General features: G+C 43.9%; 2 protein-coding genes across 14 annotated transcripts; both read left to right on the plus strand.

The window, feature by feature from the left end:
• The first annotated feature begins 417 nt into the window (after nt 1-417).
• On the plus strand, nt 418-10891 carry anln2 (anillin, actin binding protein 2). 13 transcript variants are annotated; one of them, XM_054733441.2, is made up of 25 exons: nt 418-554; nt 1361-1466; nt 1564-1731; nt 1917-1991; nt 2109-2293; nt 2448-2540; nt 2869-2961; nt 3452-3551; nt 3884-4942; nt 5168-5496; nt 5621-5715; nt 5841-5970; nt 6479-6614; nt 6687-6860; nt 6967-7093; nt 7253-7301; nt 7643-7696; nt 7793-7825; nt 7920-7941; nt 8088-8194; nt 8442-8495; nt 8651-8737; nt 9980-10087; nt 10173-10318; nt 10497-10891. In XM_054733441.2, the coding sequence occupies exons 2-25, from the start codon at nt 1367-1369 to the stop codon at nt 10636-10638; spliced, it is 3666 nt and encodes a 1221-aa protein (XP_054589416.2). In that variant the 5' UTR covers nt 418-554; nt 1361-1366; the 3' UTR covers nt 10639-10891. The 13 variants fall into 13 exon arrangements, with proteins under 13 accessions (XP_054589416.2, XP_070406669.1, XP_070406667.1 ...); XM_070550568.1 differs by having other exon boundaries at nt 3926-4942; XM_070550566.1 differs by having other exon boundaries at nt 3455-3551.
• Nucleotides 10892-15761: 4870 nt separating this feature from the next.
• On the plus strand, nt 15762-25374 carry exoc3l1 (exocyst complex component 3-like 1). The gene is made up of 15 exons (XM_054733451.2): nt 15762-15959; nt 18740-18903; nt 18987-19206; nt 19759-19971; nt 20133-20332; nt 20417-20635; nt 20842-20912; nt 21025-21142; nt 21453-21578; nt 23394-23494; nt 23594-23710; nt 23875-24145; nt 24309-24464; nt 24624-24757; nt 24966-25374. Exons 1-15 carry the CDS (start codon nt 15917-15919, stop codon nt 25150-25152), a joined length of 2340 nt encoding a protein of 779 aa, XP_054589426.2. The 5' UTR covers nt 15762-15916; the 3' UTR covers nt 25153-25374.
• The last annotated feature ends 617 nt before the right edge of the window (nt 25375-25991 follow it).

Here is a 25991-nt window from a genome sequence, read left to right on the forward strand (position 1 = left end):
CTAAATGTTATCCAAAGAGATGTTGCATGCAGCTGCAGAAAGAGTGTTGATTAACACCCTTTCGTTTCAAGGTCTAATTTCAATCAAAGCCGGTTTATTTAAATGGACAAGTAAAAATGATTAATCTCGATTGATGGATTTTTGTAGCAACAAAAAAAACGGTTATAATTTATTTTATTATTTATTTTTGTATGTAAATATGCCTCATATCCTCTAGCGCGTTCACTTGCCGTACTAAAACTTTTACGCCCGTTTGTCAGACCTGGGACCAGTTTTTAACACGCAAAAAGAAGTTGCACCAACAATGGCTGATCCTAGATCAGCGGTCAGATTTGAGCTTTTCCCAGTCCAGCGTTCATTGTATTACGGTAACACTTTAAGAAGACTGATTCCAGATCAGTTTGCAGTTGTAGTTTCCGCTGACGTCACAAGACCCGCTGAAATTTAAAGTTAGAGGAGGAGATTGAACGTTTGTGTCAACAAGAAGGTTATTTCTTCCGTCTTATTGTCGTTATTGGTTTTGAAACTGCAGTTTTATACAGACATCGTCTCAGGTAAGGCGACAACACATTACATGTTGAGATAACAAGTCGAGCTAGCAAAGCGTTTCTTCTGTTCACTCTTCATGCTAAACTTAATCTAGCCCAACTGTAGGTTCGAAGAAAGTAAAACGCATGGCGTCGTCGCTAAACGTTTATTAAAGCAGTAAAATAAGTTGTGACTTGTTCAATTTTGTCTTAGAAAGAAGAATAGGAAATGTAATAAATCATGGAACAGTTTTTTTTCTGAATTTAGAAACGTCGAAGACGTAGTTGACCAGCTAGCAAAACATGCTACTTGTGTTTGTTACTGGATCTAAACTGGACTTTATCTCCTCCTCTTCATAGACACACACGCAGAAGTTTAATGGAAAAAATTGGCCCCTTGTTCTTTTTTATACCACAATTCATTTTTTCAAGAAAAATAAAATTGCCATTCCCATTTGAACTGATATGATACAACCACACGTAACTCAAAAAATGTTACCCGCCCCACCCACGTTTAATGTCCACAGCTAAGTCATACAAAAAAATAAAATAAAAAAGATAAACATTGTTGAAAAACAAAGTAGAAGCGTGACAGTTTGGTTGGTTTCTGCTTCTGTTTACAAACCCATTGTTTTGGCTAGCATGGTTAAAGTTACAGCAAATAGCAATTCTTGAAATGTGTATTTTCACTTTATAACCTGTTTACATTTCATGATAGCTTATTGTTTTTATATAACTTGTTTTCCACTATAAGCTAAAAAAGCTGCTTAATTCCCATGAGAACACCTAGCATGGTGGCCTGGAAAGGTCAGTTTTACTTTGACTTTTTTCAGTTCAACATGGAAGCCAGAGAGGAAGATGGTGGCAAAGCCAACGCTAACTTGAAAAGGCAGAGAGAACCTCTGTCAGACTCCGAAGGCAATGCTGTCCCAGCCCCAGGTATGTTTGTGTGAATATTTAAAGAATTGCTATGGGTCTAATTGTTACAATGAGACTTTGTCACATATTTACAACAATTGTCCGTATGTTGTTTCAGAAATGAAAGATGGGCTGAAGCGGCGGCGTCTGGAGGCAGCTGGTAGGGAGAACCAAAGTCCTAAACCGTCCACCTCTGGAAGACTGGCTGCGCTACAGACAAAACCAGACACGCCGATGATTCCCTCAGTCCGTTCACGAGTTCAGCTGCTCGCCCAGAGAAGAGATGGTAATAGTTTTGTTTTTGTTGGGTGTTTTGTTGTTGAGGTATTTCTGTTTCTTGACCTGAAGTCGGGTGAGATTGGATTTTCCATGTCAGATAATATAATTGTATTTATGAATCAGAAAAAAGCAGCGTTGTTGGTATTTGATTAAAATCAAGTCTGAAACACTTTTTTGCCATTTCTTCTTTAGTTCAGCGTTGCTTTTCTGATCCCGGAGCTGAAGGTTCATCAGTTAATACCAAAGACATCAAAGGGCATCTCCTTGGTGAGGACACCAATGAGCACACCATAAATTATTTTAGATTTCTGAATGTTTAGTGCAAGTCTTTTAAAATAACATGAAATGATTTATCATTACTGATTCATTGGTATTTTTACGCAGGCGAAGAAGAATTTAATGAAAGACTGGAGCGTTTTAAAGCACCTGTTTTCCAGGCCAGCCCCACCCCAGCAGAGATTCCTGCCAATCCCAGCCCACGGGCCCGCTCCCGCTTCGTCTCTGGCATTCAGCAGAAACTCCAGTGCTCAACAACCCCCAGCTCGAAGCAGGCTTTCAGCATACGCCAGGTTGGTTTTGCTTTAAACGCTGATATAGTCCCCACATTTAATGTTGGTTCTGTTGTAGATCAATACATGTCTTCCAAGATTTGTTTTAACATTCACCCGTTTAAAAACGTCCCTGTAGAATCAGTAAACGGTCCAACTCGGTTTCTTTGATCAGGAACGAGAACGGGAGCTGAACCAGCTGTCTTTCCAGCCAATTAGTGAGAACGCCTGGCTGAAAAGGAGCAACTCCGATTCATCATTAACAAGCGTAAGTTTGTCATACTTTATCTGTTAGACAATAAAAAAGAAAACATCGAGTTTATCAGCTATATTGAGGAAGGTGTGGCTGATGTACTAAAGTAGATAAGTTATAACAAACTGAGCTGTTTACGCTCTCACTGATTCTTAGTGATTTTAATTAAAATCACATAATTAACAAAGGTTGGATTTCTGCTGCAGAAAAGGTTCTAAAATAGTAAACATGCAACAGTTCAGCACTTTCTAGTGGATAAAACCCGCTGGTGGGACCTTGTAACACCTTGTTGGCTGTTGTTCTCATTAGCTTTTTTTTGCAAGTTAACTTGTATAAACTTTAGCAGCGAAGGACCCCTGCTGGCTCTTCATCACCTACCTTGTCAGTTGCAAGATCTAAAAGGAAGGTTTGTTGGCCTCCCGTGCAGCCGTCTGATGTGAGTCTGTGATGTGGAATCAAAACAAACTGCACCGAGTTTTCACCCTCTAAAGGTCTAAATACAATTCTATTCAGTTGTGGTTCTTCTATATTAGGTTTCATTTAAAAGTGGTCCAACTTGAGTTATTCCACATTTAGAGATAATTTTTATCAAAATCCTTTTGAGGTGTGTGGTTTACTTTTGGTATTTTGCACCTTAGTAAGAGTGTGGTGTGGTTTGTGGGAAGTTGAAAGCTCACCGAAAAGCATGAAAACAGTATTTGGATGAGTCATGCACCACTTTCTGTCCATTTTAAGATTATTTTCATTGTAATGTCAATTTAGAGGGACTCACCTGGTTACTCGGCACTGTTTCACCTTCTTTGTAGCTTCTAAAAACAATATCCAGTGTTTGTCTTTTATTTCCTTTCTGCCCAGTTTCCCTTAATGCATTCCTTTTCACTTAGAAGCTGTTTATTTACATCCTGATGCTGCTGTTCTCTATCCAGCAGGTTCATGATGATGATGATGATGATGATACTGAGATGAAAGATGGCAGTTTCATTGAAATGCTTAAATCAGCCACAGAGGGGCCTGCAAATCCCGCTGGTGAGGAATCTGACATTTAAACTTTTCTCATAGACAAACTCTTCCCATGTCTCGTTTTCTTCATAAAGTTTAGACAGCTGAAAAGTTTATTTTTAATTGAAAGAAGTTACATTTACCCAGATTTATCACTGACCAGTCATCAGTAGTAGTTCTTTTTTAATATTTGTAAACTTTATTTCACTCTTTTCTTTGCCAACTTGACACTTTTGCCTCCTGTGAAATAATTTAAACTGTGGATTATTAGCGGCATTTGGCTCTCCTCTGCACATGTAGACCATTAGATATGAAGTTTGATTATCTGGTGATGAGATGCAGGACTTATTTTTCATCAGGTGAAGGAACGTCCTCTGAATCTGCTGCTGTTGCATCTGCAGAGAAACAAAATGCTCATCGTGATGAGGAAGGTCAGGAGGAAGAACACAAGGCAGCAGATGTGAATAACGAGCAGCCAGGTTTCCTACAACCAGAAGCTCTGGCTGTACTACAGCTGTCTTTCAGTGAGGAGCACAGTTTATCTGAGCTGCAAACAGCTGAGAGGGACGGCTTCTTACAATCAACCCTCCTAGATGAGTCCAACACAAAGGAAACGAGTCAGGTTTTCAGAGGAACTGAAGACAAATCTGAGGTGTTTACTTTTGATGAAGAGGAAACAATGAATTGTTCTTCATACAGTGAGGAGGGGATTGAACCTTCAACCGATGAGGAATTAAGGGTATGGAGATATCCTCAAGGCAAGGTGGTTGAGGATGAGGAAGAAAGGCAGCTTTTAACTAACAAGGAGGGAAGGGAGTTAGAAACATTCAGCGAGGACAAAGATAAAGAAGATGGCTTTACGAGGTACAACAAACCTGCTGATCCTCACGCAGATATTTCCAGTGAGGCTGATGGCTCTCCGGAGCCGCAGAATCGTGGTAATCTGACACCTGAGATGAGGAGCATGGTAGATGATTCTGTGATGGAGAAGGCTGATGTTGATGAAGAAACGCTGAAGTCCCGTGAAAGCTGCGGTGTGGGAATATTGATCCGAAACAACGATGCATTTCAACAGTGGAAGGAGAGCCAGGCAGGCAGTGTGGAACGTGAAACTCGAGCTTTAAGAGACTCGAGACCAGAAGCACAGTCAGGGAGCGCAGACCATGATGCGGGAACTCATTCTGATGGAAACGATGGTGAAGCTCAGAGGTCAACAGAGATCCAGCTAGACTCCTGTGAGATGGAGGCGGATTCATCAGGTGTAAGGCAGGATTATGTAAACAAGCTGGCAGCAGGAAGTCAGAGGATAGAAAACCCAAAGAGAGTCACCTTCATCCTGGAGCCCGAGCTGATTAACAGCTCGCCCGTGACTGAGAGCGATACCTCAATGGAGTCCAGGACTGAGACAAGTCTGTCAGGTGAGATTGGTCTGAAGATGGATTTATGGGCACTTGGGTTTCTTTTTAAGAACAGTGGAGCACACGGGTGAAGCTCTCTGCTGGTGGGATGGTCATTTTCTCAGTGCTGCGCTCAGATAAACACACAGGTGTTCGGGGTCGGTGTGGTTTCTCTGATATTTGAATTGTTTCGGAAAGCAGAAATGATGAACATTTTCCATCCCGTCTTTGCTTTTCTTTCATCAGACGATGGATTGAGCTCTCACGATGAGACCGGGACCGCTGAAGTAATCGACAAGATGTTTGAAGAGGTGCTGGAATGTGCCGGAAATGTGGAAGAAAAGGAGCGAGTGGATGAAGATGCAGAGGACTGCGATAGTGGTATCGGTGCTTGCTCTGGAGATAAAGACAAGATGGACACCGACGTGCAGAAGGAGACGAGTGAAGAAGCAACAGAAGAGGGGAAGAATGAAAGCAACAAGCTGGACAGTTATGGAGATGAGCTGCTGACCTTTCCTCCAAGCGTCATCCTCTCTCCTCTCAGCAAGTCTGTAGAAGCTGCGGTCACCCCGATGGTAAAAGCGTCACTTGTGCTCCACCAACTGATAAAGGAGACTTGGCACAGGCTAAGAAACCTTTTTGTTTTTTGTCGTGTTGGGAGTGTTTTTAATAACGCGCGTCTGTGATGTTCTCCAACAGCGGCTGGCAGCAGCTCAGGAGTCAAGCTCTTCATCGTTGCTCCTGACTCCAGAAGAAACCAGCACCCCTCCGGCTGACTTCGCTCCACTTTACAGGTACCTCGTTTTGGTTTTACAGAACAAAAAGGAGGACAAGCTCGTAAAAAGCTTTGTTTTTATTTTACAAGTGGGTCTCTAAAATGACTTCCTACAACATGATGCACACATCTTTTGTTCGACAGTGTCGATGCGTACCGCACACAACGACAGAGTAAGCTACCCGCCACTCAGGGCGTGACTCCAGCTGCTCAGAGACGGGCCACAGAGGTGTCCGAGCCCCAGCCGTTGGTCAACACCAAGGAGAGAATAGCCGTGAGGAACTAATGGAGTTAAAGTGGAAACTTTAAAATGGTCTCTGTGTGTAAAAAAAAAAAAAGAAAAAAAAAAACAGGAGATTTTATCAAGTGATGCAGTTATTTTTAGATTATTCAATTTTAATAGTTTTTGTTATTTCTCATCCAGGAATGTATTTTAGTTTTTCAGAGACTTCATAAACTCTTCGACTGGTTTTAAATAAGTTTGACAAACATCTAAATCTACTGAATGTCTGCAAACTGTAATAAACACTTTTTTTCTTACTTTATTTAAAGAGAGGACATTGCATATTTATGAACAGCTGCTAATATGCCAGATTGTAGCCTTAGGCTAATCTCCATCTGCAGTCCTCTGGTAGGTTCATGTTAAGAGGGTTAGGGTTAGCTCGTTAGTTAAAACGGGAAGATATTTTACGAAAAAGACGAGAAAAAACAAACAAGATAGAATTACATGAAGACTGGATTTGTTAAAAATGTTTTGTTTCTTATAAATTTTGCATCTCCAGGCTCTTAATGAAGAAGCCGTGAAGCTGCAGACCGTGATCAGCCAGACCCTACAAGCTCTGAGCTGCTGCACTGATGAAGACCATGGACGCGGCTCGCTGGAGGAGGCTGAAGCTGAGAAACTTCTGCTGGTCTCCTGTATGTACACCGCCAGACTGTGCGTTCATTTTCTAGTATTCGTCTCATTATTTGTGGTTTAACTGCCTTCAGGTGAGAAACGCTCTGCCCTGCTGGCAGAGGTAACCAGACTGAGGGAGGAGAAGAGCTCAGAGTCTGAAGGGGCTTCAACAGAGGAGCAGCAGCCCTGCAGAGGGACGGTCAGCATCACAAACATCCAGCTGCCTCTCAAGGTGGAGTTTGTCTGCTCGTCGCAGAACCGCGCAGGTAGGACGGTAGAAAGGGTTTTGGATTAAACTCTTCATAGTTTACGAATTTAAGCCGCTTATGCACGCAAAGGGAAAAGCTAAATGTTTTGCTCTTTGCCCGTCAGGACGACCAAGCCACTACTTCTTCGTTCTAATCCGATACGGGCCCTGCCACATCGTTGCCACGCCGCTGGCTACAGCAGCCGATGCCCGAAGCGGAGACGCCATCTCCTTCCCAACATCGGTCACGCTGTGAGCTGCGTTTTGTTAGTTAAAGCTCGTAAAGCTTTTATGTTTCAGATCAAATTTGGCTTTTTCTTTTTTATGTCTGATTGTAAAATAATAATCTCTTATGAGCGTGTGTGTATATAATTATAGAATAAATGTACAATTTCATTTTCTTTTTTTCAGGAAGGACATCCGCCCTGGTTTTGAGATTGAAGTGGAAGTCTACAGCCTGGTGAGAAAAATAAATAAATTTTATCTGAGATTTAACTTTTTATACGAGCTTAGTGCATTTTTTTTGTGCTCGAAGGACAAAAACGTTAGAAAATTAAACCCAGTTTTATCACTGATGTTTAATGAGGGCTGCATTCCACATGAGAAGAAAGCATATTAATGCAGTAGTTATTTTATATATTTAATGCCTATAAATGTGTACCTAAAAGGAAGAGTCCACTCAACTCTGTGGTTTTTCTCTGCTAAAGACAACTTTATTCTTCCTAGTTTTACATAAAAATTTTATTTGGTTTAAAAAAAGAAAACATCATTTTCATTTGTGATTTTTTTTTTCTGTGTCAGTCTCATTCTTCAGGCACCAACAGCAGCGCAGATCGACCCGGCGCTAAGTCACGAGTGAGTTGGAGATTTTTTTTGTAGTCTTTAGATCTCAAAACGCAGCTTTTATTATAAAAATAGGCCGATGTCTTAATGGTGACTTGGTGTTTTCAGGTGACGCCCAGAAAGCTCCTGAATACCATCACAGTGAGCATCTGATCACGTTTAATGTCTGAATGTTAAAGTTCGTGTTTTAGTTGATCCGCCTCTTTAACAGCTCCTTTTGTTGTGTTTGTGACAGAAATCCGGTTACAGCTTGACAAGTGAGTAGGATCTTTGCTTTGGTCGGGACCGAGATGTTTAATGACCTGGAACGAGGAACGGCTCTGACCATAAACACACACACACACACACCGTCTTAACTCTAAAGTTGTTATGAGTTCTCAGTCTGGACTTGTTTGGCCTTCAGGTTCTCCTCAGACGTCACTCAGTCGTCGCTCCAGTAACTTTTGTCTGGTCGGCTCCCACACGATCAGCTTAGCCTCGCTAGGAAGCAACAAATTCCCGCTGGATAAGGTAAATGTGGATCATCACCGGCCGGGGCTGTGTTTGGTTTTCGTATGGGCAGTTCAGAGAGCCCCAGTACTTTAAATGGACTGCGGCCACCACCATCACCGGGTTCTGCACAGTTCTGTTTGCTCTTGTTTACATCGTTACTATTAATGGTTCTTTTTGTTTGTGCTTTTAAAACCAAGAGCACGGGTGGGCTCACTGCTGTCCTATGTCTCGCCCTCCCCGTCTCTGTCCTGCTTTTCCCACTCAGATGAAATTTGAAGGCAAAATCAGGAAGCTGCTGGGAGATGAGTTTCAGGAAAAGGTTTCACTTTTCTTTTTTTAAACACGTCACTCCTTCGTTTCTCAGCACTTCTCTCACTTTGCAGAAACTAACCTGTTATTTAAATTAGTAAACGCTTTCCTCTGTTTATGTTTGACTTTGTTGATGTTTTTCTTTCCTCTTCCTGGACCGTGCAGGTGCCTTTTCTTTCACCTCTAGAGGGCAACATCTACCTGAAGCTGGACAGCGAGGGTCACTCTGATGTCCGACACCAAGGCTTCCTGGTCAGTAGCGCTGGTTCCATCGCTGGTTTATCGGAGAATGATCTGCTGTTGTGCTTCTTGACTGTCTGTTTTAAATCTAAGACCATTGCACAAATTAGGAATAAAACTGAAATATTTAAAAATTCAAGTCCACACAAAATAGAAATTCATTAAAACTGTTAGAGGTGTTTTTCTTGTGAAGGTCCACTTAACTAAAAACCATTTTTAGTGTTTATCTCTGATTCTAATGGGTCACTGAGTGTTTCATGCAGGCTGAACATGAAAATAGGTGTAGGAGACTATCTCCCACATCAGCTTCTGATAGAAAACAGACGGTGAAACTCTAGGATTCGAAAAGCCTGACAGATCTACGTCACACTGTCACTAACATTCATGGACTCACCCATCTTACAACGGGGAAGGCTGTTGTTGGTTTCAAATCAAACTTTATTTATATAGCACTTTTCATGCATAGGATGCGACACAAAGTGCTTGGTGTCCAGCAAACAGCAGAGAACGTCTTGGCTAGCAGAGGCTAACCGTTAGCATTAGCAGCTTCACCACACAGCATAACTCCTCAATGCTTGAGTTATTTTTGGAGATGAAGCATCAGGGTTGCAGAGCAAATAGTCAGTGGTAGAGTCACGATGCTGTTAGCCAATCTGAGGCGAGATGTCCAAAAATCAGGAAGTAAGACTCCGAACCCTGTCATCTGAGGCTACCGTCTCCTCTGACTCAAAACAGACGTACCAGAGCTTTTTTTTCACCCAGAGTACGACTTGGAAGGCATTCATTCTGAATAGAGACCAGACGGCCTTCAGACGTATAAAAAATGAGTGAAGTTGATCTTTAAATTAAAACAAAAAGCAAAGTCTGGTGTGTGTGTGTGTGTGTGTGTGTGTGTGTGTGTGTGTGTGTGTGTGTGTGTGTGTGTGTGTGTGTGTGTGTGTGTGTGTGTGTGTGTGTGTGTGTGTGTGTGTGTGTGTGTGTGTGTGTGTGTGTGTGTGTGTGTGTGTGTGTGTGTGTGTGTGTGTGTGTGTGTGTGTGTGTGTGTGTGTGTGTGTGTGTGTGTGTGTGTGTGTGTGTGTGTGTGTGTGTGTGTGTGTGTGTGTGTGTGTGTGTGTGTGTGTGTGTGTGTGTGTGTGTGTGTGTGTGTGTGTGTGTGTGTGTGTGTGTGTGTGTGTGTGTGTGTGTGTGTGTGTGTGTGTGTGTGTGTGTGTGTGTGTGTTGAAATCAACAGCCATTCTGTGGTTCTGCTTCCAGACCGTGTTTGACCTGATCAGTGGATTTGGCGTGTGGAACCGCAGGTTTTTTGTCCTGCAGGGATGTGATCTGTTCTACTGGAACCACCCAAATGACAGAGAAACAAAGGTTTAATAGAACAACCGATTTCTAGATGTATAAAATCTGTCTGCCTGTTGCGGTCACCGGGTGATTTTCTGTTTTCACCTCTCAGGAAGCAGAGGGCAGCATCTCTCTGTCCAAGTTCCCCAGTCAGTGCGTCAGGCCTGTTAACAGAGACTCCTGCGCGCGACCTTTCACCTTTGAACTGGCGAACGAGGTTAGGCTGCAGGAGGATCAAAACCAGGAACCACTGTCCAGGTAAGATGATGTCATATTTTTGGTTTTAAGCTGTCGATCGTGAATCTCTTCTTTGAACTTTTTCTGCTTTGATTCACAATTTAAGCAGAAACTAAATAAATACGTTTGAATCGGATCTTTAATTGGTTTTGTGTGTTTTGGGGAAAACTTTAACGTTAAAACTTGATTTATTCCTCAGGTGTTGGTTCTCCGCTGACACCAAGCAGGAGAGGCTGGACTGGATGAAGAAGCTTAACCAAGTCCTGTTGGACTTCCACACGTGGAACCGAGCCCGACCAGAACCTCAGCAGCAGAACACGACCAGCAGTGGAAACCAGTGAAGGAGGGAATCCTGCAACATGTTTTTCCTACGTTTTCTGTGACCCATGAAGGGGTCCTGGAGTCACCTGGCAGGTAGACGAGCCTCTGCTGAAAAGATGAAACGTCTCATCTTGTTGGGAGATATTTGATTCATTTCCTTTTGTGTTTCTTTTCATCTGAATCCGATCATTGTTGGTTTTTATTTTATGAACACAGCTGATTAATTTGAGTTTAATGAGATTGGAACTTATTAAAATCTGCTTTTATTTTGAATTTTTGGGGAGCACTCGGCTGCTTTAGCCTTTATTGGCTGCATTTGGTCACTTTCAGTCATTTTGTTGACATTTATCTCCGTAGCCTGTTTACTTTTGTTTACTTATTTGGATTCAGATCCCGTTTTTGGATAAAACAATCATCAGGATACTAATAAATAAAATTCTAACTAATAAACCTTAAAGAATGGGAGTAGACTACACACTAAATATATAGAACTAATTATTTTTTATTCTATATGCGTATAATTTTTATTAACTTGATTTGGGACAGATTGAGAGTGAAGGTTAACGCAGGTGACCGTTCCCAGAGCCGTTATTCCAGCTGCTTTGGGGGGTTTGGGGAACGCATCCCAGGGAAGGCACCGTGTTTTTATCCTTGCTCTTTAACGAAGCGAGATGAGCGCGCCTCTTCTTCCAAATCCTTCTTTCTTTTACAGAATTGATCTTTTCCCTGCAGAAACATTTAATGAAAGTTATTATTTTGCATCTTGTTTGTTCTCCTTCTCAGATACTGAACACGCGTATCCCCAGATAGCGACACGTGTAACTCATTATACTTGGTGAAGTTAAAATGATTTGCTGCTGAAATGAATGTGATCTTTACTTTCCCACCTCTGTCGGTCCCTTTGTTATAAACCTTGTATGTATTTTAATTCTTTGCACTGAACTTACAATAAAACTGATTGAAAAGGCTTCAAAAGCTGTTTTTAAGACTGATTTAACACAAAAGATCAACGTGACAACTCGGAACACTCGTGATTGTTCAGGTTTCCTCCTCGTACAAAAACCCGTCCATGTCAAAAGAACTTGTTTCCCAACTAAAACGAGAGTTTAAATACTTCCTACTTCTATGTTTTTAAACACACACACACCAGATTATCCTTCATGGATGAAAGTGTAACGGTGTCAGCTGGGGTGTCAGGTCTGCGACACACTCCGAGCCTGAGAGAGTCTGGCAGGAAGGCTGCTCAGGTCAGGAATGTCATACAGGAAGTGGTCTCAAATTAGACTTCCTGTTTGTCCTCTGGGTGGAGGAGCTGCTGGGTTTAAGGTGATGACAGCAATAGGAGGTGTGTGTCCTGCTTTCAGGACAGCTGCTGGACAGAAAGGTGCAGCTATTTTAAAAGCTGCAGCTTGTCGGATCATGGTGTCGGGAAGCACTTCTGATTAAAAACACAGCCTCAGATATGATGGAAGGGACGTCGAGATGTCCAAACTGGAAAAGCAAGTCTTCATCACTTCCACACAGATCCATGAGACTCTGGGCTTACATGAGTATTTGCAGGATTCCCACCATGCTGGATCTGCAAACTTGGTTTCTGGCTGAATAACAACATCCAGACGAAATGTCACAGCAGGACGTTGCGTCCGTGCTGCTGAACGGTCGTCTTTAATGATTTCCATCTAAAGCTCACTACAGCAGCAGCTTTTGGCTGCTTTCTCTCAAGCCTTCGGTGCTCTAATACATGCGTTACGACTGTTTGCTCATCGTCAAGAAAAAGAAGTTTGCTTTTCTCCTGGTATCGCGGCAGAGGCTGTAATGCAGGTATCGGAGCACCCCATAGCCGCTCCACGGAGCATCTGGCCAGCAGAGTGGAGTCAGATATGTAACTGGTCAAGTTTCTAACCCCACCGTCGCTGAGATCTGTTAAAGCTCTACCTTCAAGGTAAGAACATCCGTTTAGTGTTGCTTGGCCGTTTGATAACTTCTGTTACCTTTGGAGGAATTTTGCTGCTGCCCTTTCAAAATAAAATCTGGCTACATCACATTTGTCCTCCAGGGAGCAAACATGCAGCAGCTGTAATCTGATGGCATTTGAAAAGCAGCTAGCTATATATGATTAATACTCTGAAGACTACGTTTTCTGTTTTATGGTAAGAACCTTCAGTCGTGTCCTGCTGATGTGTTGGATTCTCTGTTGTGGAGTCGAGCAGGACCGCTGTGAATGTCAGACACCCAACTGCACTGAGGCGGCCTGCTGGCGTGACAGGTCCAGGTCATTGGCCTTGTTGTCCATCGACGTCGTCCCACCCTTGTAGGAACAGGTCCAGCACAACATCCTGGTGAGTCGAGCTCAGTTCTGCTCTCTACGTTGAGCTGGAGGAAGGGAGGTGACGCTGAAGGCCCGTTCAGACCACAATAAGAGATTTATAGATTAAATGATAGATTTGGGTGGATTATCCTGAACAAACGGGACCAAAAGTTAGATTTATTTACACATTTCCATGTTTTGTGTATATATATATATATATAAATATAAACATGCAGTGTAGTCAGCTGCCCTGGTAGTTTAAGTTTTTAGAGCAGGGGTGGATACCGGTGTCGGTACAGGATCGGCTCGGGGTCCTTCGACTGCCAGTGACGTCAAAGTAGTTGATTGGCTGAACATGAAGCTTATGGAAGTGACGTTGTCACGTTATGATTTTGATTGGTCAGAACAAATTTGCGGTTGTAGTTCTGTAGTCCAAAAATCAACACTTTTTGGAGAAAATATGTTTGAATTTCTAAAGGAAATGTAAAATATAAGCAAATGATAAACGGTGACCCTCAAAAGCTCTTGATGGTGATGAAATGGGGCAAAATTAAATATAAGAACTTTATTGAAAGACACCAAGCAACATTTAGAGTCAAAGAATGTATTTAGATAACAACTAAGGAAATATACAGACGAACATTAATACAAACACATGTGGCTTCACATATAAGAACTGTTCTGTTGTTTGTCAGTCCGTTGTTGGTTTTAATGCAGTTTCACATTCTTTACTAAACAAAGATAATATGGTGTTTTATTAACAAATTACAATTATAAAGAAAACATTTAGGTGTTAACAAACAAGGATTTATCAGCAAAACTGCTGATGTCTTTCCAAAACGTGTGTGTGAAAGCCGAGTAGAGTTGCAGTCATGTGACGTCATCGGCAGTCGAAGGACCCCGAACCGATCCAGCACCCGAGCAGATCCTGTACCGACACCGGCCGCCCAGGACCAGGATTGGGCACCCCCGATTTAGAGGGATACTTTGCAACTTTTTCACAGTTTTAGATCATTTTCTTGAGCCAGTATGTGCTAAAATGACCCTTTACAGGGTTAGTGAAAGGTCACCCAGCCCCTAGCACCCCCTGTGGCCAGATTAGTACACTTGCAACTTCAGAGTGCCGGCCAGTCGGTTCTCAAAACCATTGAGCTGACATACCTGGTGCTGCAGTCTGGTCCCAGCACGTTTCCTGCATGTTTCAGATCATGAACACGGCTGATTTGTTTAATTCAGTAAAGAAGCGCTCCTGCAGACACTAATAAAGGCTGGAGACATTTCAGCTGTTGGATTAAGGAGTTTAAAAGATGAACGTGCAGCGAGGAGATAAGTTTTGCTCTCTGCTCTACAAACACACCAGGTTAAAAGTGAGCCAAAACAGCCTAGTCTCCTTTTAATAATGAATAAATAAGCATTTAAACTTCAGCGCGCCGGTCTGCCTTCAGCCACCTCCTGCGATTTAAAGACGTAAAACCAAGAAACAAAACGTTCCTGCAGCTGTTTTACTGCTGATTAAATCAGTAGACCGACAGGTTGGTTGGAAATAACAGTTTGTGTGCTTTTAAAATAATCTGCTCTGCTTTGGTTCGTGCATGTTTGCCTCAGTGGTGGTAAAAGTTTTCCTGCAGGGCTTAATTTAGAAAATTATGATGAAGAAGATATTTAAAATGTTGAACCTCTTGCACCACAGGTCTCTGCTGTATTTGTTTTAAAGCTGCGGGAGGAAGTGTTGGGTGTTGCTCTGAAAGCTGACGGGAGCCACGTGTTTGCTCCGGCTCTGGAGCCCCTTGGCGTGCTCCTTGTTGTGTTTTTGAGAAGGTCCAGGAAGCTGGGATGCGTAAAAGGTGCAGCAGGGTCGGAGGACTCCACACAGCTGAACACACGTCCACGCAGGAGATCACAAACCTTTGATTTCTCCGTCGGCTGTGAAGGTTTGAGATTCCAGCTCCATTAGTTGTTCGACGACCAGCGGACTAATGACTTATACATTATACATGGTTCCTTCCTGGAACTGGTTTGCCTTTAATGGTTTAGAGACTCTCAAGAGAGTCGACTCCCCCGTCCCCTCCTCACCCCTTTGTGTCACCAGCTGGTCCCCCTCCCCTCATCGTGTTCTGTGGGTTTGTTCGTGTCCCTTTTAGAACTGAGGAATTTTTTTTTCAAGTCTAACAAAAGGAAAGGAATGGTTTCAGTCGTACTAAAGACACGGTTGGGACGTCCCCAGAACATTTCACCAGCAACCTGAGCTTCACTCCGGATCAGCTGAGCTCCAGAAGAGCTTTTAACAACCTCATTATGTAGTTTCATTAGTTTAAAGATGGGTTTGTGAACAAACCGGCCCCCTTTTAGGACAGTTATGAGGACACGTCTTCCTCATGGACCATTATCAGAAAACAAGTTTCACATTTCATCCTGCACGTGAATAAATCAGTGCTTCATTTACAGCTTTGCATTAAAATATAATTTAGTCATTATTTTCTTTTTCATTTTTTCCACCTCTGCTATAACATTTTCAAGGTAAAGTGTGTATGTTGCAAATAACTTGAAGGTTTTAGCAGATTGTGTGTGATCTCTGAACTGATCGGTGTGTTTGCTTCGGTTTTATTTGCATTTTTGCATAATTTGGGTAATTCTGGATGCAAAGTTGTTGTTTTAATAATAAATACTACCTTCTGCCAAGGCTCCTGAATGCAGCACGTCTCCTTCCTTCCCTCTCCCTCTCTGTCTCCCCCTCTCCATCCAGCATTCTCTCCTCCCTCTGTTTCCTGCCGGCCTCTCAGCAGAGGATGTGTCGGAGGGAGGGGAAAATGGGAAAGCTGTTAGTAGAATGGACATGTGCCCTTTCTCCTTCACCATTTCTTCTCCTCTCCTGTCTCCTCTCTGGCTTCCTTCACCCTCCTCCGCCTGCCTCGTGCCCTGGGCACCCTCAGCGTTGGCCCTCTGGGGGAAAGGACTCGTCAGGTGGACAGGCGGCTGAGAACTGAACTTCAATGTCAGCTGGCGACGAGGAAAATGGAGGTGACAACCCCAGAGGTAAAGAGAGTCTCCCTGTTTGTTCTGAGGCAGCTTTACTGTTCAGGCCAATGCCCACTTCTTCTTCTAAAGTCTCTGCAAGCACGGTGGATGTCGTCTGCAGCGTCATCACTGGAGAATCAGGTTAGGGGCCGTGTTGATCCACGGTCTGCCATCAGCACCTTCCTCCATCTGAACAGCTTCAGCGTTTTCAGAAAACCAACTCTGTCAGCTAGGATTCAAAAACCTTTCTGCTAAGATGTTATTGGACGATCCTCTGAGATAAGAAGGGAACTTTGGGGACATTTTCCCACAGAAGTTCACATATAGATCAAGTTGTTGTTTTTATGCAAACATTTAAAGGGACAGTGCTTAGTTTAGTCTTTTGTGTGTCTTTAGAGGCTGAGAACTCCTGACTTATTCTCTACTTGAGTTAACTTCTCTAAAAGATGCGTTTTGATTCTTCAGATGACCAAAAGACGAGATGGTCGATTTGGGTGAAACATGACTGCTTAAAAGTCTCGAAAAGCATTGAAATGAGTTCAAGTAGCCGAATCAGGTCCCTGGATGTGACACATTTTAAAACATGAACGCTCAACTCGGGCCATCGGAATAGGCCACGTCATCTTGCAGGGATTTGATGTCATTTCAGCTTAATTTGAAACCAGCTGACCCTGAATTGACTCTTTCATGTGAAGTTTTTGCTGCAGAATCACAAAAATAAACTCAGGTTTGGACTCTGAACAAACAACTCTGCAAGAATTGAGACATTTTCTGCAGACACACAAAACAAACACATTTATGGAGCTCTGGATGTGAAACTTGAGTTTGACGCCTCCGATTTCATCCTTTTTAATGAATTTTTAGCAGCGCTGCAAATTTTATTAGCTCTGCCCACTTGGTCGCCATGGAGCCAGCTGTAATGTTCCGGCTCTCCTGGTTTCCATACCAACCAGCTTGCAGCAGGATTACAGCGCATTGATCAGAGGCGGGTTCTGTTTGGGCTGGATGTTGTTGCAGAGGTAGATCACATCTCACTCATCACTCTCCTGCGTGTGGTGCTCAGTGGTTTATTGTTTTGAGGAGTTGCTGATGGTGTTGTCACCGATGCCCCATGACCCGGTCTGAGACAGAGACGGGCCTGTTTGTGTAACTGAGGCGTCTAAATACCTGAAGGAAGAGACTTGTGACATTGTGTTCGGGGCGATGGCTACCTAACGCTCAGCCTGTTTCTGACCCGCTGACTGAACATCACGCCCCATTTCTGAGTGAAGCCCCTTCACGTGACTCTGATGCCTGCAGTGTCACCTGACTGGATGGAGCACATCCACAACATCCTCCTGCTGAGCATGCTCATCATCAAGATCTTTCTAAAGCAGCTTTTACTTTAGTTTTCATTATCTCTAAGAATTCAATTCAATTCAAAAATACTTTATTAATCCCAGAGGGAAACTGATTGCTGTAGTAGCTCAGAATAATAATAATATTAATCAGGTCATCAAAGAGTTGTTGTATATTACAACGGCTGTTGGCAGGAAGGATCTCCAGTAGCGGTCAGTGTTGCAGTGAAACTGAAGAAGCCTCTGACTGAAGACTCTCTTCTGTTGTCGGACAGTCTTGTGAAGAGAATGCTCAGGGTTGTCCATCATTTTCTTGATTCTCTGGAGAATCCTTCTTTGCATTATCTCCTCCAGCGGTTCCGAAACTGCCGACACTCTGGCTGAGTCCTCGAAAGGGCTTGGAGTTCCTCCATCTTGTTGGCCAGTGATCTCACATTGCCCATTATGATCGATGGAAGAGATGGTTTGAATTTCCTCTTTCTCTGTCTCCATTTTGCTCCCGCTCTGCACCCACGCTTTTTACGTTTTAGCTCATTTGGGATTTGTGGCTTCAGTTGAGGTATTATTTCAGCCTTTCCAATGTTAATCAGCTGCTCTGATTGTAAACCAGCTTGTTGCCATGGTTACGCATCATAACAAATGCTCAAAAAGTGAAAAAAGCTAAAAAAATAAAAAAAATAGCAGTAAAAATCCTCCAAGCTTCACAGCACCAGAAACAGAAAAGTAAAGTGTACAAAAAATACAGTTTTTCTTGAGAAACTAGAAGAAAAAATGTCCAAAAAAAGGCAAAACTTACATTTAGTCAACAGAGCTACTCCAACATGCAGCCACCCAGAGCAGCGCAGTCCCGGGAAAAAAAATGCACGAACATAAAGAGCAGAAATCTTCCTGTTTGTTTTGTTTCCGTCATCTGATCGCATCCTTTTCTCGTGTTTCTTACTCTTTAGACCACTTAGGTCAGAAGACTTAAACTTGTTTTGGGAGGAAGCCACATAAAAAGCATTAAGACTTCCTGTCCCAGTACCACCCTGTAATGACGACATTTGTCTTTTCTTAACTGAATGCAGCGTTGATTAGTAGAAACCTCCACAATAAGCTCTGCAGCTTTAGTGAAGATGTTTCTTCTGCTGCTCAATGAGAAATGGATTAAAAACAGATTAAATTACAGCAGAGCGTCAGCGGCCCAGCTGGGACCAAACCTCGGAGCATGCTGAGTTTCCTCTCTCCAACAGTGATGATGATGAAGCTTCACAGGATCAAATGTTTGCTGGTTTGCACGTATTTTTTTTTTCTTTTCTTTTGTCGTAGGGAAGGTCGTGCCCCGCTTCAAAACCCTCCAGAACAAGGATAGTTCATCTGAAGACACATTTGTAGTGATGGAAACGTGCGAAGCATCAGTTTGAAGCTTTTTTGCAAAAAGGAAAAATGCTTTAAGGACTTGTGTGTTTTTCTCAATGCCAGAGGCTGCTGTGTGGCCAGAGGTGGAGCGGGCGGAGCGCTTGGCCCGGGGTGCTGCCCTGAAGTGGGCGTCGGGGGTTTTCTGTCAGCCTGAACATCTGGAGCGACTGAGCCAATACAGGAAGCGGGAGAGTCAGAGGACCGCCTCCGTTCACGCCAGACTAAAGGTGACGAGCAAAAAAAAAGACGCTTTACTCAACAGCTGCATCTCTGCTGCACACCAAAGCGTCATCGTGTGGTTTGTTTCCAGTCTATGGTGCAATCCTACCTGGAGGGCGTGGGCTGGGGTTTGGAGCAGCTCCGGGAGGCCAGAACCGAGCTGAAGGAGGTCTCGCACACTCTGAAAGCAGCAGGGCTGGAGTCGGATGGAAACATGGACTGTGTTAAATCTCTCGATAGGCTGAGGGAGGTCTCCATCAACCACCGCCAGCTCCTCGCCGCCGTCAGCAACCTGCCTCGACTTTACTCTGGTGAGATGCTCTGAAACCACATCAGACTTGTTTATATTGGATCATGCAGAAGGAAAACTGCCTGAGGCTGAAGGGAGTCGCTTCACACATTTCAACATTTATTTTTGTTGAATGAAACTAAAAATTTAGCCACTAAAGTTTCTGCAAATCCTCATTAAATGTCAGAAAATGTGTTAAATAGTCAAATTTATTCATCAAATCATAAAATGTTTAGTTTTCTTTCCATTTCCCAAAGATTCTGTTTAATCATTTTAAGAAAGTTGTATTTTTTTAAAGCTATACAATAATAATTTAATGTAATATTGCATTTCTTTGAAATCTAGATACAGATCAGTGTTTAGAAATCTGTGCTGACACGGAAAAATGAAGAATTCCCTCTGGAGAGGAAAAAGTATAACGATTTTTAAAGCTCTGAATGATTTAAAAGCATTAAATGTGATTTCCTAAACACATTAACCTCCTGCTGATCCAATACGTGACCACGTGCTGAAACGGTTTCGTGCACAGATATTAAACCTGCAGGAGTCGTCTCCCTTTATGTGAAATTTCTAGTTCAGAGCATGGTGTTGGAGACGGAGCGTCTGGTGGAGTCCCGGCGGCTGCTGGAGGCCCACGCCCGCCTGATGGATCTGGAATGGTGGCAGGATGACATCCTCTGGCAGCTCCACGGGGCAGCTGGAACGCCAGGAAGCGCGCTCAGCTCTGAGGACCAGGAGCTAGTGGTGAAGTATTTCTCTGGAGTCGGGCAGCTGGTGGACGCCCTGGGTGAGGAGACGAGGTTTACTCGGGAGTGATGGAAACGTTACGTTAGAATCAGAACATGCAGAATGAAGTGACATTTATTTTGTGTCAAAAGGATCAACAGAACAAATTTAAAAGCTATAAAAAAGCAGAAGTTTAAACTTGAGGGCTTCGTCCTCCTGCAGCTAAAGAGCTGTGGGCAGTGGTGAGCAGCTCCCTGGCTCTGGCCCGTCAGAACCCCACACCGTTTGTGTCTGCTGTGAGGATCGTGGAGAGGGAGGAGGCTCTGGATCGAGCTCTGCTGGCAGAGAGGGGGGGGTCCGGTGGCAGCAGCCGGCCCCTCCCTCCTGGACGGCCTCGCTGCTGGAGGGCAACCTTCTTCCAGGTGGAGACTAATAAAAGCCCAACTTGAGACAAATCTGCACCTGTTTGTAGAAACGCCTGTTGTCTTGGATCCCTTTTCCCTCAGGTACTGGAGGAGGCGGTGTCCGCGCGGTTCCGTAGCGTCTCCTACCTGCACACGCGTGGTCCAGGCCTGGCCGGTCACCTCTCCGCCCTGCAGCACGGCATCATGACTGACCTGGCCACCGTGCGCCACCTACTGGAGCACTGCGTCCCAACGCACTACCAGCTGACCGCCGCCTACCTGAGGGCCAGCCACCACTGTTTACACACTCACCTGGCACAGGTGTGCCGTTTTCAGCTGTGCTGTTTAAAACTACAACAGTCTAAGATGTGTTGCATGAACCGTAGATATCGAAACGGACCGTTTAGATTTTTCTCAAATAATTGTTGAATTTCCACCGTTTTGACGCGTGGGAATACATTTTAAAGAGTTCGTTTTTTGAAGTGATGACAGGTTAGCGTCACATCTGAGTAATGTTTGTGGTCCAGGTCAGCAGCTGGGATCTGGAGAGCGGGGAAATATTTGCGGTGCTCAACTGGGTGCTTCACATCTACAACAGGTGAGCCCAACTGAAATCTCACTTCCAGGAAATCTGATCCCAGACTTACTGCTGCCGGACTCATCTGGAACATTCACCGTGAAACTCGGACCTGCTGGTCTTGTCTTGGCAGCCCAGATATGATGGGACACCCGGAGCTGGTGACTGATATGGAGAGGTCAGAGCTCGGACCTCTCATCTCCTCAGAGGGACTGGAGCAGCTGCAGAGCAAATATGTGCAAAGTGTTCAGGTGAATGGAAGCGTTTCTTAATCCCTTAATTGAGATGCGTGGGAAAACTGTTCTAACACAACATAGGTGTGTGTGCGTGTGTGTGTGTGTGTTTATGCTTGTGTGTGTGTGTGTGTGTGTGTGTGTGTGTGTGTGTGTGTGTGTGTGTGTGTGTGTGTGCGTGTGTGCGTGTGTGCGTGTGTGCGTGTGTGCGTGTGTGCGTGCGTGCGTGCGTGCGTGCGTGCGTGCGTGCGTGCGTGCGTGCGTGCGTGTGTGTGTGTGTGTGTGTGTGTGTGTGTGTGTGTGTGTGTGTGTTTTGCTGCTGCTGCAGAAGAGTGTCTCAGAGTGGATGCACAAAGCTCTGCAGGTGGAGCTGCAAGACTGGCAGAGAGACCAGGAGCCAGATATGGACCACGAGGGTTTCTACCAAACCAGCCTGCCCACCATTATCACACAGGTGAGTGTCTCACACACACACACACACACACACACACACACATTCAGCCATCTTCCTGCTTCTTTAAAATTCTTCAAGCTCCATCCATCCTTCACAGGGTATCTGCGGGTCCTTAAAAAGTCTTAAATTAGCTTTTCCAGATTTAAGGCCTTAAAAATTACAAATAATCCTTAAATAGTTTCCAAAGGTCTTAAATTACCAAAGACTCAATAAACAAGATTCTTTTATTTCTATAAAATTTTCGTGAATTTCTAGTTGGTGTTCAGTGTTTTTTGTGTACGACGTTGGCGTAAGCGGAACCGTACACGTTCAGTTGGTTGTGAAAGGGGGCTATTTTTAGATGAGCACATTAGCTGGTTAAGCTAGTGGGAGCTCGCGCCACGGGGAAGTGCAAGTTTAACGGTAACTGGATGGCTAATCCCACGTTCACGAGCAGTGTTGGGCAAGTTACTTCAAAACTGTAGTAATAAAACTGCATTATTTATTACTTGTTACCCTCATTTTAAAGTAATTCATTACATTACAATATTACTGATTTTAAAATGTAAGGCATTACACTACTTTTGCATTACTCTAAGTTACTTTCACCAAAACAACTTCAGTATGGGTTTGGTAATCTGATGCCTGGTGAACTCATGACACATCCGGTGGAAGGTGATGTGGTGTCTGAGCTAGGATTGCTGTTAAAAACAGTTCTTTAAAATGATTGTTTATTAAATAAAAGCAACAACAATCTGTACTCTCAGCACGCTGCCATCTTAGATTACCTGAGCAGGGAGTGAGGTGGTGGGGGCTCCAAGCCTATATTTGCCGTGGTCCCCAAACGCCTTGATACGGCCCTGGATGTGGGACTGACTTCTGGGGTGATCTGATTCTATCACATGTATAAATATTAAATGCTTATATATTATTGCTTTTCACTGGTAAAAATGTGTATCGGGGATAAATCTACCTACATTTTTTCTTTTCAAGCACTTTGTTTTGTTTTCTTGATTTTATTTGAATCATTTCCGGCCCTTTCTCTCTCTAACCTTCCTGCATGCTGCATGTTCTCTCCGTCTTCCAGAAAACCCGTTTCCTAGACTTCCTACTTTCTAACGATCAGCCAAAGGGATCTTCACATGCGCGGCGCTCCAGCAGCAATGAGTTGAAATCACCGGAGCCCAGATTAACTCAGCGGAGGCAAAGCACGTCAGAAAAGTACAGAATACCAGAGAACATGTGCTGATATGAACGATCGCAGGTGAATTATTTTGTTTTGGTGGAGCGATTTTGTGAATGTTACAGCGGTGTAGGATGCAGCTGGAGTATTTGAGCCGTTACCGCTGCGTCCTCTCTGCCCGCAAAGCTGAGTCCATAAATGACGTCATATATGCAGATACTGGAACTTTTTCGGGTTTCCCGCAATTTGAATTTTTAAGGAACACATCTTGATTCTGGGTTTAAAATGCATTGTAATTACCGCGTTACTGACAACTGTACCGAGTAAATATTACCATTTTCTTTCCCTGTAATGCCTTACATTACCACATTACAGTTAAAAGCAATGCATTACAGTAATTAATTACTTTTGTACCGCGTTACTCCCAGCACTGTTCACGACGTGGTTGGCATCGGTTCCAGGCAATTGCTGGAAATTATAGCTTAAAATTAATTTAAAAATAGCTTAAATTTGGTCAAAGTGGCTTTAAAAAAGGTCTTAAAAAGGCTTAAATGTGGCTCCTTTAAACCTGCAGATACCCTGCTTCAGCACCACAGCTCCAGGCCTGGTGAGCTCTGTGCGGTGGTGATGTGTATTTTGTGTAAACGTGTTAGATGCTGGAGGAGAATGCTCGGGTGGCTCTGATGATCGGAGAATCGCTGAGGGATCAGACCATCCAGATGGGGCTGTATGAGATGGAGAACCTCCTGAACAGGTATGTCATCAGATTAAAGGCCAGATTAGATCTGCACCCTCGGAGGTTCATTGTGTGTACAGCATTGTAAATAAATCTAAATGTCACTTTAATCTCCAGGTTTCGTGAAGCTCTGATTGAATTTGGGAAGGAGCATTGCAGGGATCCACGAAACACCAAAAACAAGTTCTGCCTCCACTACCTGTTGGCTTCTATCAGCAACTGCATCATCCTCAAGTGGGTTCTGGTTTCAAAACCTCCTCTGGTTCATTTACTGCTTCAGAGTGCGCTAATGATGACTCAGCAGGAATCTGCTCGTGTGTTTTTCTTCATTCTACCATTTACTCTGTTTTCTGAAGATGGATTTAAACACGGTTCTGTGTTGTCTGTGTTCGATGCAGAAAGTCTGCAGAGGTCCTGCAGCAGCAACAGGCCTCCCGGTCTGCTGGTCAGTTCTCTCGGACTCCTCCTAACCCTCTGGCCGCTCTGGACCGAGCGGTGCGGCGGGCGTGTCGCCTGGTGATGGATCAGTTGCTGCTAGAGCTTCAGCTCTTCCTGCCTGGCCTGCTGACCCGACCCTGGCTGGCCCAGGGAGATCCCACGCCCAAACTCTGCAGCATCCTGGAGCGTCACCTGGAGCTTTACGGTCGGGTTAGACCGCCCTGCCGGCGGGTAACAGATCCACTCAACAATTTACTTCTGTTTGTTGAATTTAGCAGAAACCATCCAGATGTATGTACATTTCTCCACTGTAGTGAGAAAGATTTCTTTAGGACCGTATGACGTTTGCTCTGCAGGTGTGAGGTAATACTGCTCATCAGGTTTGTGTCTGCAGCGCCTGCAGGAGGAGGCCCAGTGGCTGATGGTGGTGGAATACGTCAGGGCGGTGATGCAGAAGAAGCTGGTGTGTCGCAGCGGTGAGGAGAGGATGCAGCTTGCTCAGCAGATGCTTCAGGACAACCAGCTGTTCAGAGAAGTCTTCCACATTTTGGTGAGATCATTACAAACGTCTGAATGCCCTGCAAGGCCGCACGAGTCTGCACGGCGTCAGTGCTGCAGAAACTGCCCTAGAAATTTTTATTCCGTTTGAAAAGTAGATTTAATCGGTGTTAGAAAGCAGCTTTGACCTCTCATCTGTTTGTCTGAACAGGAAGGGTCGGGGTCAGACTCTGAGGTGAATCCTTTGACTTTACTTTCCGCTCTGGCTGACTTCGTCCGTCTCAAAGACCCCGGCATGCTCACGCTGGAGGTTTCTGGACTTGCAGCTAAATACCCGGACATCAGGTGATCCTTTCCTGCTCTTCATCCCATCGTGTGTGTAGTTACGCAGCGATGCTCATAATTAAACGCGTGTGCGTTTTTTCACATTCCAAACCTTTCAGTAGCTGTTTCACCAAATCCCCTCCAGGTCGGATCGATGCTGACAGGGCCCATTTTCTCTACGTGTTGTGTTTCTTTTATCATGACAATGCTGTCGTCTCCGTTCTGTCAGCGACGAGCATGTTTCTGTGCTGCTGGACATCCGAGGCGACGTCTCCAGGGACATCCGAGGCGCCGTGATGGACTTGCTGGAGCAGAGCGCACCTCCTCTTCCAGCCGGATACCGACCCATCTTCACTGAAATCCTGGTGCCTCCCTCCACCTTGGCTTTCTGTCTGCCGACAGCCAAGTGTGCGTGACTGAAGGGACTCTGATGGATTCAAGCCCAGGAAGCATGACTCAGAAATAAAGCTGTCTTCTCTTGTCCCAGGTTCTCTTTTCTTAGGCTTCTTAATATTATTGAGTAGTCGGGATCATGATGGATCTATTGTTGTTGATTTTTCAGGGATTGAGTTGGTGACTTGCTGGTTCAGGTCTAACTTTTGTTCAAAGTTGTATCGTCTAATTCGCCCAAACACATCTGACTCGACCAGCTGCAAACTTCCATCTTTGTTCTGACCATTCCTCTCCTGCTCTGTTTCTCAGGAATTACAGGTGGAAAACATTTCCTACTCGTGTAAAAAATCTGTGTGAATAACCAGTCCAGTCTGGTAGAAGCTAGTGGGAACCAGTACAGAGAATCCAGAACGGAGTACATCATTTTGGCTGCGAAATCTTTAAATGTTTTGATTTCTTTTAATAATCACCTTTTATTGTTTTGCTTTAAAATCCTCTCCAGGTCTATCCTTTTTAGACTGAAGGTTTTATTCTGATTTTTAGTAAGTATTTATTATATTTATGTGGGTTTTCGGCTTTTTTACTGTCTGAATAAATCTTTATAAACAGAAAGATTAATAAATTCTTCACAAAGGCTTTTTATTTAGAAATCCAGCATGTTAAATACATAACACACAATCCATGAACAAATAATAGAAATGTATTTCAAAGGAGCATTTTACTTGTTGCATATTATGTAATAATTGACTAATTTAGATATAAGTGGCATTATTTAGTTTTGAAAATCTCAGCATGTTTTAAACAGTTCTGAAACTTAAAGAGCAAGTCACCCCCTACCAGAGTCAAACTCCACTCCCACTTA

Source organism: Nothobranchius furzeri, chromosome 4 (assembly GCF_043380555.1).
Source record: "Nothobranchius furzeri strain GRZ-AD chromosome 4, NfurGRZ-RIMD1, whole genome shotgun sequence".
Taxonomy (NCBI): Eukaryota; Metazoa; Chordata; class Actinopteri; order Cyprinodontiformes; family Nothobranchiidae; genus Nothobranchius; species Nothobranchius furzeri.